Raw genomic sequence first — 16550 nt, forward strand, 5'->3', positions numbered from 1 at the left:
CCCCGTTGAGTCCGGAGTTACCTATGTATATACGCTGATCTAATTATCTCCCTAACCAATACAAATTACACAAAAGTTATATGGGTGAGTAAACCATCGTATTTTATGCCAGAAATAAGGTCCAGGTTGTAAAAAAACAGTAGTTCCCCTTTAATTGTTGGGTTTAAAGTTCAAAAAATACCAGAAAACTAGATAAAGCATACAAAAATAAAAATAGTTTCCATCAACTATATTCAGTCAGGAATGAGCATACACAGTAAATACAATAGACACCACATGACTATACTGATCAGCAATTTCTGGAAGTTGTGTTTGGTAGGTGATGATCGTCCATTTGCTGTTAACATGACAGACAAACTGGCTTGAAAATGCCAAAATCATATAAAACATGGAGATGTGTGTATATTTGTATGGGTCAGTCTCTATATCATTTGTTGCTATTATTAAATATCTCACAAAAATCTTTATAAGACAAGGCACCCGCTGATTTTCCTGTAAAAAGCAAGGAGCTGTTCCGTTTTGGCTCAAGAGTGAGGACATGTGCGAGCAGCTGCCGGACTCACCTCCACAAATCTCTCCGGTGTCCTCATCCAGGCACTCGCTGTCATCACACTCACAGAAACGCCCCGTCACCAAACCCCTGTCGTCCTTATTGTCACACATGCAGCTCCCGCAGTGGCAGGTTCCTATGACAAACGCCAGCTTTAAACACAGTTTGAACCCGTCTGATGGAAAAGATTGAGTCTCTTGGTGTTTAAGTGGTTGGTTGCTGTTGAGAGAATGTATATTTTGATGGAGGTCACTGCCGGGCCAAGCAACTGTAGAAGCCCTGTCGGGGCATTGAGTGCCAACAGGTCTAGAATGGTGGGTGAGTATTAAACGATGTTGTTGTTGGTGGTGGTGTGTTTGCATGGTTGTGCTGGGGCTTTTTGAATTATGTGCTAAAGAAGCAGAAGGCTAGACAGCCACATGCTGTGAATAAATTAGCATTTCTACATATTCAAAACAGGCCACATACTGTACAGAAGATGCTTTCACGCACTCCCACACAAACACACACACAATCACAACTGTACACGCACGGAGATGTTAATCCTCCGTTTAGCTGGAGGCACTGCAGACGAATGGTGATCTTAAGCCCCGGGTGGGCGAGGGGGCTGTCAGTGTGTGGAAAACAACATTAGCCTGGACATCACCTCACAGTGTGCATCTTCAGTCTGTCAAAGCTTAATCATGTGTCCTCGGAGAGATAAGACACAAACTACAACCGGGTGAATCGAATATACTGTACTGTGGCCTGTGAGTCTTTTAATGATGCTCATTTGAGCATGAATTTGTACATTTGCCATTGTTAGCAAAAGAGATATTGATAGATGTGTTTTGGATCTGTCTGGACTGTATAAGTTCTAAATAATAGCATTTATAGCATATTTTCATAATAAGTTTCAAACTGGGACAAACTCTATTTACTCTACTTGTTAGAAAATAAGTAAGACATTAACAATTTTCACATCCTGTGAATCTAGAACATGTATTTACTAAGGGCTTATTGCCAAGCAGAAACCTCAGATGATAAAAAGAAAATGAAGCCAACTCAAAAGTGCCAAAAAGTACCCCGAATGACTTGAGGCTGGCTCCCATAAGTTCTCACCTTAACATGCACTTATTTACAGCAAAAACTATATGATTGTTCGCAGCCTGGTACAAAAAATGGGTTCCTAGTCTCAAGAGCTAATTTTGTGACAACTTTGCAGTGGGTGAACTTTTATATAACTTACCAGTTTACTACTGCTAAAGCTTAAAAATGTGTGTTTGATTGACAAGCAGGTGTCCTCTCTGGTTGTTAGCTGCCTGCCTTAGCCCTACCCATGCGCCACCTATTTTCCCATGTTTTTAATAGGCGTGTTCGACTTCATGCAGATCTGTGCAGATCTGACTTGACGTGATGCATGCTGGGTTGTTCGTGCTCATAGACCTCGAATGTGATTGGTTAAAATGAACTTGTTCAACCCAGCATGCATCACGTCAAGTCAGATCTGCACAGGTCTGCATGAAGTCGAACACGCCTATTACCTTGGAGGTAGGCGGAGTCAGGCACTGCCAAGATGGCGACGCCAGAACCACCCACACTGAGCGCCAAAAACACCCTCAGGAATCCTATGGGCGACGTCACGGAGGGGTCCTCCATCTTTATGTACAGTCCATGCTCTTTAGCAGTCTTTAAAAGTATTTGTAAGACCCAACAGTTGAAGCTATGTGTAACTGACTCATTGACACCATATGCGTGTGTTTGTGCGTGCGTGAGTTTGCAGTACCTCTGTTTGAGCACACCACCCCCTGTTGGTTTTTGCAGAGCGCCTTGCTCTTCTTATTGGACAGGTTGCAATCCTCCTGGAACTGGCAGGCATCTCCGAACCAGCCTTCATCACACTCACACGTCCCACAGTCACAGTAGCCTCGGTCTGAAGGGAAACACAACGCACCACATGCTGTTTATCAGGCCTAAAAAATCATAGCCACTGTAAGGCCTTCACATCACTTTATAATGAGGAGACACATACACTAATGAGGCATAAATATTGTGTAGGTCTCATTTGTGCCTCCTAAACAGTTCATCAGAGAATGGACATGGGCCTTCTGAGAGTGTCTTGAGGTGTCTGGCAACAGAATGTTGTTAGTTGGGGGATTTAGGTCCTATGGGTTGAGGGGAGGGGCCTCTGTGGATCATCCCACGGATACTTGATCAGTTTGGGATCTAGTGAATTTGGAGGCCAGGTCAACACCTTGTGCTGTTCTTCATGTTTTTTCTTTAGTTGTTCCTAAAGCGTTTCTGTGTGTGTGTCTGTGTCAGGCTGCATCCTGCTGGGGATGGCTGCTGCCATCAAGGAGTGTCATTGCTATGTGGCCGGGATACCTGGTCTGGTCTAGGTGGGTGGTACATGTCTAAGTAATATCCACATGAATGCCAGGTCCAAAGGTTTCCAGGAGAACATTGAATTGTCACAACATGGTTAATGGTATTTAGTTCTCCTGTCAGTGGTCATAATGTTATGCCTGATCGGTGTAAGTAATCCTAAACTCGCATAACAGTTCAATTAATTGATTATGGTTACAAATTCATTCACTCCTTGGCACCAAATCCTTTTAATAGACACCTTCTACTCTCACGTGACTGGATTTGAAATACCGTGCATTTCATTTGAGATTTATACAGTATATACAGCGTAGTAAGAATACATGCCTGCAGTACCATGTTTCCTTCAAAATATCAGAAGGATATCTACAAACTTCCCACATCCATCACTGCGCGGGAACATTACCTTGTTCAGTTTTCAGAGGACCTACACCAGCAGTTAGGCGTCACCATTTCTCATCATTCTGACGGCCACAGTGAGCAATATGAAAAACAGGAGGAACCACATGATGCAAATACAGGCCACTGACAAGTTATTATAAATGTTGCTCTCGTTGCATTTAGCGGCGAGGGGCCTTGCGTGTCACGCTCAATCATTCTCCTGACTCGTTCATCATGTAAATGCGGTGTCCTTTTCAAGGGCTATCCATCAGTCATTAACAACACGCGAGTCTCCCCCTGTCTCTGCGCATTATCGATACGTCTCAAGGGACAGATGGTGGCAGGTTCAAGGAAAATAAGAATATGGAAAGAGGCGCTTCAAAAAAGGGAGCTGCCCCACGGGTGCAAACCAATTTCGAGGGCAGTCTTTTAACTTTCCTATAATTGGTGCAAATTGATGCATAAAAATGGAAAGTCTGTGAGAGGACTTTAGTTTTGTTGGCTGTCTAGACGATACAGCTAACATTATAAATGTTAAATCTGTGGACAAGTATAATGAGACATCAACAAATCAAGTTTAAAATGCCAAGTTATTACAAATTCATCATGTCCAGTTTTTCTGTTTTTTTTTTTAAATAATTATGTAAAGCTATGGAAAGACTCAACTCTTTTGTGATCTTTATTTTATACTTCACTGTCAAACTTCACTGGAAACTGACAAACTCAGTACCCACAGACCAATAATTAGTAATCCTTCAATCACTGTTCATTATAAAATCTACCGTAGAACCCGAGCATTGTACATTTGTTGTTGTTACTTTGATTTGTGGCTATTTTTAAAGGGGAACTACTGTTTTTTACAACCTGGACCTTATTTCTGGCATAAAATACGATCGTTTAAACTCATTCATTTCACCAATATTTTGTTATGATACGCTAGTGCTATTCCCCGTTGAGTCCGGAGTTACCTGTTATCATCATCCAGGGTCTGTAGATTGACCTACAGACCTCTGACCTGGATGATATCATCTCTGAGCGCCGTGCGCACCACGCGTGGTACCTGTAATTTGCTACTGCTTGCTTTTTGCAACATGGCTGATTCTGATTCCGATTCTGAGGTTGTGGACAACGACTTTGTTATGACGGACGTCCTTACCGTTTTGAGCCAGAGTATACAGGTGAGGAGCTTTTTGAAAGGAGGATGCGGAGGCAGAGAGAGGAAAAGCTGGCCGAAGAACAACAAACCGCTGCACATCTGCGAATAGACAACAGGTAACTCCGGACTCAACGGGGAATAGCACTAGCGTATCATAACAAAATATTGGTGAAATGAATGAGTTTCATGGCAGATAATGCGTTATTTAGAGGCTGCGTTTCGGTGCCCCATTCACTACCACTATATGGATATACGCAGATCTAAATATCTGACGAACGACTCCAAATAACACTTAAGTTTTATGGGTGATTAAACGATTGTATTTTATGCCAGAAATAAGGTTCAGGTTGTAAAAAAAAAAGTAGTTCCCCTTTAAGTCACACTCAGCACAAACAATTTGACTATAATTATGGATGCGCCTTTTTGGATCCATCACTTAAGTTTTTGCAGATGGTTATTATGACATAATAGTTCTAGCTGAATTAGATTAAACACCCTCCAACTTAATTCTGCAGAATATTACAAAGTCACTGCCACCCACTAGCCCCATTAATCTGCACTCAACAGTCACACCGACATGTAAAATGGCCCTCTTTGTCTGCTTGGCCAAAATTTATGTGGGCGGGAAGGTGCCTGTCTGTTGACAGTTTATGTTTTCTGGTGCTTCCCGAGCAGTAATTCTCTGTGATGTGAGGGTGTCACGGTCCCGCCTACGCTCCAGCGGGCAGATGCGCCCGCGCAGCCAATCACGTCCTGACCGGGGCCCAGATACATCCAATGGGGATTGGGGAGATAGGGAGGCATCTGTGCCAGCATCAGTGGCAGTAATAACAGGTGATGTAGCGCTGCCGTGATTAACCGTTGATGAGGAGAGGATGGTGACTCATGCAGCATGCTAATTTGGGGGTTTTAAATTTAACTTGTGCATGCTTCACAATGAAGTATAAACCATAATCATTCTGATTAGGAGTTAAATGTAAAAATATTTCAGACTCTACACTTGCATTTGAGGCAATCCTGCAGTCTCAATTACACCTAAAAATGTGAATTAATTGCGTATTGCAAATCTAAAAACTCCCAGAGATGATGACTGTGCTCATTTGTTACTCTCGCTTGATGTTTCCTCTCCAAATGACACTTCCACTCTTCCTTTGTTTGGATTGTCTTTTCCGTAACATGATACTCATTTTCGGTGAGCGATTATTCCTCCCTGCTTTCCTCTCCCTGTGGTTTGTGGAGCATGAAACGACAGCGCGTCAGCTTGTGTTACGTGGAAAAGATCTAGGAGACACCTGTCTCAGGTAATAACTCATTCTCTGTGTGCGCCGTCGTCAGAACAAGGAACGCTTCTAGCTTTCATCCTTTTGTTTTTATTTATTTTATTTCCAATACTCCACCTACTGTAGGCATCCATAGTATTAGTTAGTATTGCTCTGAAAGATTTTTTTTTTTTAAACCCACTGTAGGCCGGATCACAGTGATTCAAAATCACTTGTTCCTACAGCATTAAGTCTTGGGGGGCTGTAATGGGCCCCAATCAAACTGCCCTTTTCTAGTAGACTTGGACAGACTTGAGTGGCTTTTTCTCCTTACACCCCGCACTGGAATCATTAGGTGACTCACCACACAGGCACACTGCCCAGCGGAGCTCAGAATATCTAAGTGAGAGCACATCAAAATGTATACTAGAAAAAAAATTACAGAGAGGAACGATTTAATGGGCTGTAATAGCTCAAGGACTGCATTCCACTTTGGTTTCCTATTTGGTGTTTTCTCTCTCTCTCTCTCTCTCTCTGGGAAATTGACAAAAAATTATGTACTAAACCTATTAGTGACTTTGGACGGATTACCAATAACAATCTCCCATGATTAGTTTATATCATGTCTATAATGCATCTGTATTGCAAGCGACATCGTAACCTTATGTAATACAGATGGAAATAGCATCTGGAGGGAGGAGTTTTGGAGCAGCTTTGGTCAAACAGTGTGCTTCATGTGTGCTGCTGACATGAAATCCCCTTGGGTGGGATCTTCCCCGGCTTTGACAGGGGTCACAGGGGCTCAAGGCAGAGCTGGGGGGAAAGAACAGAGGCTCCTAAAGACCACAGCCCGAGAGAAAAAGTGAGGGAGAGCGAAAGAAAATAAAACAGAAACCACCTTTGCTCGCATATGATATAATCAGCCACAATCACAAAGTCACAAATTGTTCTAGATTGCTTACAGTAAATGTTCTCGATACAGATTAAGACAAATCCAAATAAATGAGAGACCACGTGGTCCAGACACAAGCTACTTTTAGTCACTTCTGTTTCTCCTCTTGAGCGCTGCACACTAAAATGTTCAGTCTTGCTATTCAAGTTTGTAACAAAAACTATTAACAAGTTTGTTTTACAGTGTTTCTCCCCTGTGGGATAATGGTAGCCTGCACCAGTCTGAGCCTGGGTGCCTCTGAGGATAAAAGAGAAAAAGAGAAAAAAAAAAAGCATAAATCACAGAAAAGCTTTTCTGGATACATCCCAGGAGCGATCCCGGGTCTTAAGGTACAGACACACCAAACCAACATCAAAGAACGACGAAGGCCGTCACCTGAGTCTTCACCATTAAGTTGAATATGAACGCATCGCAACGACTATAGCGAACAGCCAGCTGGCACGTACATCATTCAAATGGTAGAATCAGAAGAGCTATTATCAGCTGGTAGGAAGCTAGGAAGAGCTACAAATTGTTGTACAGAGCTGGCCTCTTCTTAATAATGCTGATAGGTTTGTCTGCAGCTTATTCATTCTAGATAATTACTTTATCGGCCAAATATTTGTGCACTTGAAAGTTCAGATGAGATGACACAAGCGGAAACATCTGCTTGTGCCCTTTGAACTTTGCCATTTTGGTAATTCCGCCAGGTCTGTTTGTGCATCATTAGAAACAGACTGCATCATTAAGCTGAACTGCCAATCAGAGAGATCTCTTTAAACTGACTTGTTCCACTGCCCATTCAACATAATGAACTGGCTGAAAAACAGACGTCAAATTAAGTTCAACTATGCCAACGGACCCAATGGTGCCAATGGTGCTGGTTAGAAACGCACAGAAACGTGGTGCGTCACAGACTTTAGGTTCAAACTTTGCCTATTCTAAGATAATCAAGTGAGGTAAATTTATTAATTGAGCTTCACAAAGTCAAAATACATTGCGCTACATGCTAACATCCATTACATATCCATCAAATTACACTTCACACATGTATAAGCTCTGACAAAGCTAAAGTTAGCCTACTAATATCTGAACTGGTGACTGTACAGTATGAACGCCATAGGAAGTAATAACCATTTATATAATATGTATCTTTTGCATTTCTAAACTTGTTTAACTTTTGGAAGTTGGGCTAGCAAGTAATGCCACAAAGATTGAATTCGACGGCCTGGTGATAGTAACAAACCAAGTGACGTCACATGCTATCATACTGTATCTAGAGGTTTCGGCAAGTCATTTAACGGCATATAATCTTGATGAAACACCACATACTCCTGTCCTTTGCCCTAACAAAAAAAAAAACACTTAAAAAAACACATTAACGCCATAAAATGGCACAAAGAGCAAAAAATGCCATGCCAAATGTGCTCAAAGTGGCATGATATTATTTAGATTTCGACTGGCACGTTTAGACTACCAGAAAGTTGTTGTGGTGTACACACCAATCAGCCACAGCATTAAATCACTGATGGGAGACATAAATAACACTGACCATCTTCTGACAATACATTGTTCTGTTGGGAAACTTTTGGACCTGGCATTCATTCATGTGGATGATACTTAGAAAGGTAGCACCCACCTAGACCAGACCAGGCACCCCCACCCCATAGCAATGACGATGATGCAGCCTGACACAGGCACACACACAAAAACGGTTCAGGAACAACTCAAAAAAATATGCAAAAGGTGTTGACCTGGCCTCCAAATTCACTAGATCCCAAACTGATCAAGTATCTGTGGGATGATCCACAGAGGCCCCTCCTCCCCTCAACCCATAGGACCCAAAGGCCCCCACTAACAATATTCTGTTGCCAGACACCACAGGACACCCTCAGAAGGAACATGTCCATTCTCTGATGAGTCACAACTGATTTGGAGTCACAAGGGAGACCTACACAATACTGGGAAGGTGGTCATAATGTTATGCCTCAGTGTTTTATATCCCAGATGACTTGTGTTAAAATTTCCATGACAGTGGTTTTCGGTAAATAACTTGTTCAAAATTGTCTAGTAGTTCCTAATAAATCTGAAAAACAACAACAACAAAAAAAACAAACAAAAAAAACCACATAGCTTGTTTTAGCGCAGGCAGAAACACAGCCAGAAAGCTGAGGAGAAAGTGTTCCACATGGCTCATTAATGGAGGGGAAAAATAGAAAAGCATGCGAAAAAATAGACTGGAAACTGCCACGTTGACCTTCGACGCCGCTAACAGGAGAGTTACCACCGAAACTCCCACACAGAACACAAAAGCTTGATTTTAATATTCTTTCAAACAACAGAAACAGGGTTAACTCTTTGGCTGCAATGGTTATGTTTCTCATGCAGTGTAGCACTTTTTTGGGGGGGGGGGGGGGGGGTGGACAGCACAGGAGGATTTCAGCACAGCCAAAAAAAAATAAAAAACAGCAGAGTGCAATGATAGGACAGTTTTCACACAGTTGGTGAGCAGATGTTAGTCCAGGTCATCGTCCTGTTGCTCTGCTATAAAATGGGACTGGATGTGGGTGGGAGGAAAAACACATGTGAATTCTACACGTATTCAACTAAAGCTCCAATGTAACTGGCAGGAATTTTATTTTTATAGGAATATGAAAAATAAAATCCCCTATATTTTAATAGAGTGGGCAACACCTTTTGTGTTTTCACTGAAGCATGATATTATGCAAAAGTGGCGTCATTTTTTCTTCAACAAATCAAGTTATATTATATATGGCGTATATATTATATTACATAGGTCATAAAAATGGCACTAACCAACTGAGTCAAAGCACTAATTTTTAGCAGACCCATCATACACTGGAATCCTGACATGGGAGGAGCAGGTTGTGGAAGGATAATTTACTAGTGGAAAATGCCATTTGAGACTTTGATATCCTCATAGTTCCTTATATGGGAGCTTTCTTGCATATAATCCCAAAAGCAAATATTGTTTTTTATCAGAGGAGGAGTGTGGCTCTGACTACTTTACTGGGGATAAATATATAATTCACAATTAGAACATAATACGCTCTTTTACTGACAATAAAACAACCAAGCTTCATCTGTCTCTGCTCGCGCCGAAAGGGAACAAGGGCCGTTTAGTGCAATAACTACTCCCATATGTTTCTATAATGCCTCCATCCCGGCATGCAATGGGAAAGAGCATTACTGGTAGTTTACAGTATATACACGTACACAAACAGTAGCAGAATATGTGAATGTTTCATGCTCAGCTGATGTGCCTGTCTTTTATCCAAAGGAAACTAATGAAACAAATGCCATGGAAACAAACTCCATGAGGATTGGGATCTCATTTCAGACATCTGTTAAAGTACTACATGCTGTGTAGTACTATGCACAAAAAAATAAATAAATAAATTGAAATTACACCGACCAGGCATAACATTATGACCACCTTCCTAATATTGTGTAGGTCTCCCTTGTGCCTCCAAAACAGTTGTGCCTTATCAGAGAATGGACATGGGCCTTCTGAGGGTGTCCTGTGGTGTCTGGCAACAGAATATTGTTAGTGTTACTTTGGACTGAGGGGACAGACCTCTGTGGATCATCCCACAGATACTTGGTATATCAGTTTGGGATCTAGTGAATTTGGAGGCCAGGTCAACACCTTGTGCTGTTCTTCATGTTTTTTTGAGTTGTTCCAAAACCATTTTTGAGTGTGTGTCTGTGTCATTCTGCATCCTGCTGGGGATGGCTGCTGCCATCAAGGAGTGTCATTGCTATGGGGTGGGGGTGCCTGGTCTGGTCTAGGTGGGTGGTACATGTCTAAGTAACATCCACATGAATACCAGGTCCAAAAGTTTCCCAGCAGAACATTGAATTGTCACAAGAATGTTATTTACTTCTCATGTCAGTGGTTTTAATGTTATGGTTGATCGGTATGTATCCCCTGGTCTTCTTCCAACATGCCAGTATTTAAACAGTAAATTTAATAACACTGCTATCATATCCAAATTTAAAATCTTTAAAAAAACATTCCCGGCTTTTTCATCCAGCTCGACTTGTTGCTTTGATTGGAACTGAATTAGCCTGTGCTGAATCAGATCCGCGGTTAAAAACATCTCAATGCCAGGAAAGCTAATATTACTGGAAGAGAAAAACACACTCTTTATCCCTCAGGAGAAAAATCTATTGGATCTTATCAGTGGGCAGTTGTGAGAGGCAGAGATAAGGGAGCTGCGGGGAGAGAAATTGGCTGCCGATCTCAGACAGCAGACCCTGCATGCAGCATGGGCCGTTGAGGTGAGGGGGGGGGGACGGCGGTGCGGAGGGCCCTCTTCTCAATATGCTTTGAATGTAATTGCTGGGGCCTGTATCCACATGGGCGTGTGATTGTGTGTCAGCACGTCACTGGTTGCACATATTTGTATGTGTGGATGAGCGGTACCCTGTGAGAATGAGCCTGATTCTGTGTGTGTGTGTGAAAACCCATTCCCCCTCTGATGCATCTAGGTTCCATTGACAGCCTGTGTACCACTGAGTGAAACCCCATTATCAGGCTGAGGCAGGGCCTCGCTCCAGACTGCTGAACCATAATGAGCTCCTCACAGCAGCCAACTTGTCTACCCAAATAAATCACTCTGCCCCTCATGTGCATGCACACGCGCGCTCACATATCTCCATTAAACCTGTTCTAGATGTACACATATCTCCATTAAAGCTTGACGCCCGTAGCCCGGTGGCCATGGAGGACACTGAACAAAAAGAATAATTTCTCTCCACATCGGCACACTGTACGGCGATCAGCCTCTCTCACTACTTCCAAGATATCTCATCTGATTAAACCTGCAAACCTCTACAACAGCGTGCAAAGCTAAATCCTGCTTTTGTGGTAGTCAAATCACCACTTAGTGAGGATTAAACCAGATCTCTGTATATTAGATATAGATTTTGGACAGGCTGTAAACACAACATTAACGGACTATAAAGCTAACATGGTAAGCGTTTACACCTCAAGCAGACATGGCGCGAATGTGGCATCCATTTGGACTCATGTTTCTGGTTACCATACCCAAGAATTTTCAATATTGTTCTTTTTGAGCTGTTTTCTTTTTTTCCCCAACCTCCTGATGGAAATGTCTGTCTGTAAATGTTCCGCTAAGTCTGTGTGCCATTTGGTGCACAGCACAAAAACAGGTTTTTAGAGCTTTTTTATTTTTTTTTGTTAAGAGACAGCTGCTTGCAAATGAAAACAACACAGATGTGAACTGCAAGAATGGAACCAAACGGCGTCATTATGGACCATAAAGCATCATCATAACCATGAGGTGAAAGCTCATTAGCGTTACTTATAGCCGTCTGATCCGTTGTTAATATCGACCGTGGCAGCTTTCACAAAAAAAAAGCACCATAAATATAATCATGAAGTTAAGTCAGTCTAAATTAGCGAAAAACTAAACATTACCTTCACAAATATGGGATTTCCTGGAGGGCTCTGGTATTACACTGGATTAGGTTTAGCTAGGTTTTGCTATATAAGTTTTCTGTTCGGCGATATGTGGTCGTGTTTAATTATGTCAGCTTTGCAAAGCGAAACTACTGAAAAAAAAACCCCAACAACCTTGATTCAGCTTGCGTGGATGCACCCTCGAGTGTTTATTTCTGAGCACTTGTAAATTTCAGGCAACAGGGTGAGTTCAAAGCTGTGCCTCCCAACAAAAGCCAATGCCTCGGCAACGTCTCTGAACCAACCAGCTGCCTATTACCAATGAAGCCCTTTGAAGTGCTGCCAAGGCAATGTGGGCCCTCGAAGACACAATGCTGCACCCCTCCCACAGGTGAAATCAAAATAAAACCTCTCCAAGTCTGAAATATGTATTACTTTGTGAGAAATCACGTCGAATGAACGGATTATTAGGAGCGCAAAAATGTCGAGTGTCTCAGCTGTGTCATCTATAGCCTAGTTTCCATTCTCCCGACAGCTGGCTGAAGATCAGCTGGAGAGTCCATTCGTCTGGCTCCTCTGATGTAAGCCCAAAGTGAAGAGATCTGGTGCATCGCTTACCGACCCGTCACTAACGACCATAGCCAAGTAGTAAAATGTGTGGAACCACGTGTAGTAGGAAGACCTCAGAGTCATTGTAATAGAAAATATCTGTTTACGCACCGTTGCAGATTTTCCCGCTGTACGTCGCACAGACCCAGTCGTGGCACTCGCAGCGCGGACCGTAGAACTTCCCCGGATCCGTGGCCTCGCAGACGCAGACGCCGCAGTCGCACTTGCCCTTCCCGCTGCAGATCTTGCCATCGGGCGTCCGGCAGCGGCGCTGGGAGGACTCGGCGGACAGCCTGCACACACCACCCACCTGGCTGGGAGAAAGAAAGAGAGAAAGAAAGAAAGAAAGAAGGTCAGTTGCTCTGCAGCTTCGGAGAACCCAGAGGTCAAAGGTTAAGTGTGCTGCCACCTGTGTTCGTTTGACTTTTTGCTCAGTAATGGCAGCAGTGTCTACCATAAAACATCAAAAAAAAAAAAAGACTCAGGTGTGTTGTCAGAAGCGTATGTGTGTGTGTCTGGTGTTAGAGCAGAAATGAACACATCAGAGCCATTTCTCTTTGTCCTCTATGAACACTCATAGCTTCATTTTCAGCCTAAAGGTAAAGCCAGTTTCATTACTTTGTTGTTTCTTTTCCTGTCACGTATAATTCACAAAGAAATTCGGCGATGAAATAAAATTGAACTTCTACTCGCTTTTGTTTGAGGCCGCTTCACTGAAATATCGAGGAGGGAAGAAAGTCTGCGGTTAAGAATAGTAACTCTGGCTGCGCGGCCGGTCTGTTTGAGTCTTCATCAAGAAGCAACAAACGCCCGACAAAGTCCAAGAAATCAAATCAAGCACAAGCAAATTCACCTTTCATTTAGCACGCTCTAGCAGCTGTTGCTCTGCTCCATTTTTACCCTCTCAGCGAGGTTTGTTTCATTTGGATGCCGTCTGACATTCTTTTTTTCCACTCCTGCCCTCTCTTGATATCGGCCAGCTGTCTGGTTTGGGAACTGTAGACACTTTTCAAACAATCAACAGCTCAAATGTTCCTGACACTCCCTCCCCTTGAAAGTTAAATATGGAATGTGTTTGTGCTGAGGGTGTGTTGAGGAGGTTACCCAAGTTCCACTTCACACGGACTTCAAGCAGTAACGGCCCTTTTTAGGTTTGCACGCTGCACTTTGAGTGTCTGATAATTAGTGTGAGCTCTGGTGTTTTAACATGACGGCATGACATTCAGACGACTTCCTGCGGTCAAGCCTGACCTTAGAGTCTTTAACCCAGTCCTGCTTCAGCCTGAGACACTTCATCAGGGTTGCTTGGTCGCGGCTATCACCTTTGATTCAGTCTCAAGGAAATGGGACTGGGATACATGATGGGTAATGCATCGCGGCTGAAGGCAGTGATGGTTCATAATTTCAATTTCTGCCCAAGCCTGGATGCAGGTAGTGTGGCAGTCCTCTTTCCTCTTGTTAAAAACTTGTAATTGCCGTTTTTTAAACTGCCACTGATTAACTTCTAGTGCTGAGGGAATGGCTGAAGAAATACATGGTTTGGCCATTGTTTTTTTCTAACTTGTTTTTTAGAGCTGAAGGCATTCAATGTATTTATTTACCTTTTGGAGAGGCATCATCATCTTTATCACCACTGGGGTGGAATATACGAATGCTCCGTAAATGTATTCCCTTCCAGTGAGCCCAAACAACACTATCAGTGCCCTATTAACCAGGGATTGTAGAAGGAAGACACAGAAAATCATCACTTTCCTCAAATGTGTGAAATGGTTTAACAGTTTGCACTTGTAAAGAGAAACAAACTGAAATAGGTCGGTGTAATATATGTCTATGAGAAAGAGACAACCTGTTAACTATATAATAACATAATCCTGTTCAAATACAGAATTGAATGCACTGATCAAATTGGAGGTGTCTGATGACCAACCCAAGACAACAGGTTACCACTAACATGTACTTTGACTTCTGGGAAGTGAAACTAATTATTGTAACGCCACAGAATATGGCCGCCATATACTTGAAATGCAAGTCGAGAACGCGCCTGATTAAACATTGTTTAGCAAGGACCCAGACCATATTGTTGCTACCATGCACAATGAAACCCGCTGAGTATTTTTAGTACAGCTGATCTGTTTAGTAACGTTTAAATCATTTCCAAAAACCTTTTCAGAAAGTTTAATTGAGTGCTTTTTTGCAATTACAATTACGGTGCATGGGAAGGAGTATCTGGGCCTTCAGCCTGCTGCAGCTGCAGCCTTCATTTACTGAGTTGCATTTTCCACAGAATAGAAATCCTCTTAGAGACAAAGGTACAAGTTTAAAAGAATGAAGCTATGATGCAAATAAACAAGTGATGGTGTAAGTATTTTGTCCTAGATTTGGGAAGCTTTAGATGTGCTACCATTTTACATTATTTTGTAAGCTTTTATTATTTTTTGTTTTATGAACACAGGTGGAGCGCTTAATCCGAGCGCTCTAAGATGCTGCTTACATACTGATACGCGGAGCTGAGCATGACATGGATATTTCTTAACACCCTTCGTCTGTTCTCACCGAGATTACAACTCCTACCTCCGTTACCCACCGTTTTTTAACGCTGCCAGGTCGTAAGGATGACATAACTGGCACACGACCAAGGTATTAGGACGCGCGTCGGAAGCACGGCAATCGCCCTGGATTTTCAGGAGCTGTGGCTTCCTGTAAAGCATGTGTCAGCTTGCCACTGCTGCTCAGTAAACACGCACTCTACAGTAGGACATGCACAATATAATCACCACACAGGCATGGTGCACCTGCTCGCAGTAAACACCCCCACTGCTGCTGAGTTAAGTTGAAATCATATGGCTGTGGCAATACTTGCAGCTCTGCAAACTGGGGCTTCAATGCAGAATGCCAAGGTAAACAGAAATATGAATCCTTCGTACTCATTTTATAGCCAGTTCTGCTGACTGACTTAATTTTAGTGTGTTTTTTTTTTTTAGTTTTCACATTCTTAAGTTTTAATGTTTAAGGTCTTTAGGTTTCTTGTTTCTTTAAATCAGTGGTTTTGCAGCATAAACTGGTATGATATAGTACTTCTTATTTGAATCTACAAATGATTGCTATAGTAAAAACCTTAGAAATGCATAATCCTCTCCCTAAGCCAACGTCTTTTTGTACCAAATCCATAACCCTGACAGCTGTCATAATATTGCTATGGTGCTATATGTCAACTGAGGTGTGCAAAAAAAAAAGAAGAAGAAGTTTTTAAAAAGTTACATGCAATGTAAAGAAAGCCGAACTTTAGCCTGTGACTTGGCATGCAGCATTATGGCACTGTAAATTAACACAAATAAGGAAACTACAATGCAAAGTATATGTTTAGGCTTTCTTAAAGTGTACTTTCCAAATGCAGTCTTTGTCAGCAAAACTCTGCACCTCCCTCTTCCTTCTTGCTCTCCAGACCACACTAAAGCAAAGAAGAAAGAGCCAAACTCTGCGGTAACTCACCTCACCGACTGTAACAAAGTGTCCTCAACGGCGGAGAGCAGGATCAGAAACAACGGCGCTAACATGCACTGTATCAAAATGCCAGCGTGCATGTTTAAATCCCACAGAAACCTGAAGTAAAGTAGCTTGAAGGAATGTCCCAATCCTTCTCTCCTTAAACAGACAGGACAGGAAGAGAGAGTGAGAGGGGAGAAGGAGAAGCAGAGAAAGAGCAGCAGGCTGCCCCGAACTGGCTCAGTCCCTTCAGAGGCCAACAACACTGCTCTCCATACAAGTGCCTTTGATTAGTCCTGACTCTCAGACACAGTCCTGGGCAGGAGCTGGAGTGGGAGAACCTGCCAGAATGAAAAGTTAAGTCACCA

The 16550-nt window shown here is 42.6% G+C and overlaps 1 protein-coding gene across 1 annotated transcript in view; it reads right to left on the reverse strand.

The window, feature by feature from the left end:
• Positions 1-16317, reverse strand: part of itgbl1 (integrin, beta-like 1) — a 49706-nt gene extending 33389 nt beyond the window's left edge. Inside the window, exons 1-4 of the mRNA XM_084544401.1 lie at positions 16189-16317; positions 12811-13013; positions 2316-2462; positions 564-686 (exon numbers count right to left, since the gene is read on the reverse strand). Of these exons, the coding sequence (XP_084400527.1) occupies positions 564-686; positions 2316-2462; positions 12811-13013; positions 16189-16280 (565 nt within the window). The 5' untranslated portion in view covers positions 16281-16317. The remainder of the gene's footprint in view (positions 1-563; positions 687-2315; positions 2463-12810; positions 13014-16188) is intronic.
• Positions 16318-16550: the final 233 nt, after the last annotated feature.

This window comes from Chelon labrosus (genome assembly GCF_963514085.1).
Source record: "Chelon labrosus genome assembly, chromosome: 5".
NCBI classification, from domain to species: Eukaryota; Metazoa; Chordata; class Actinopteri; order Mugiliformes; family Mugilidae; genus Chelon; species Chelon labrosus.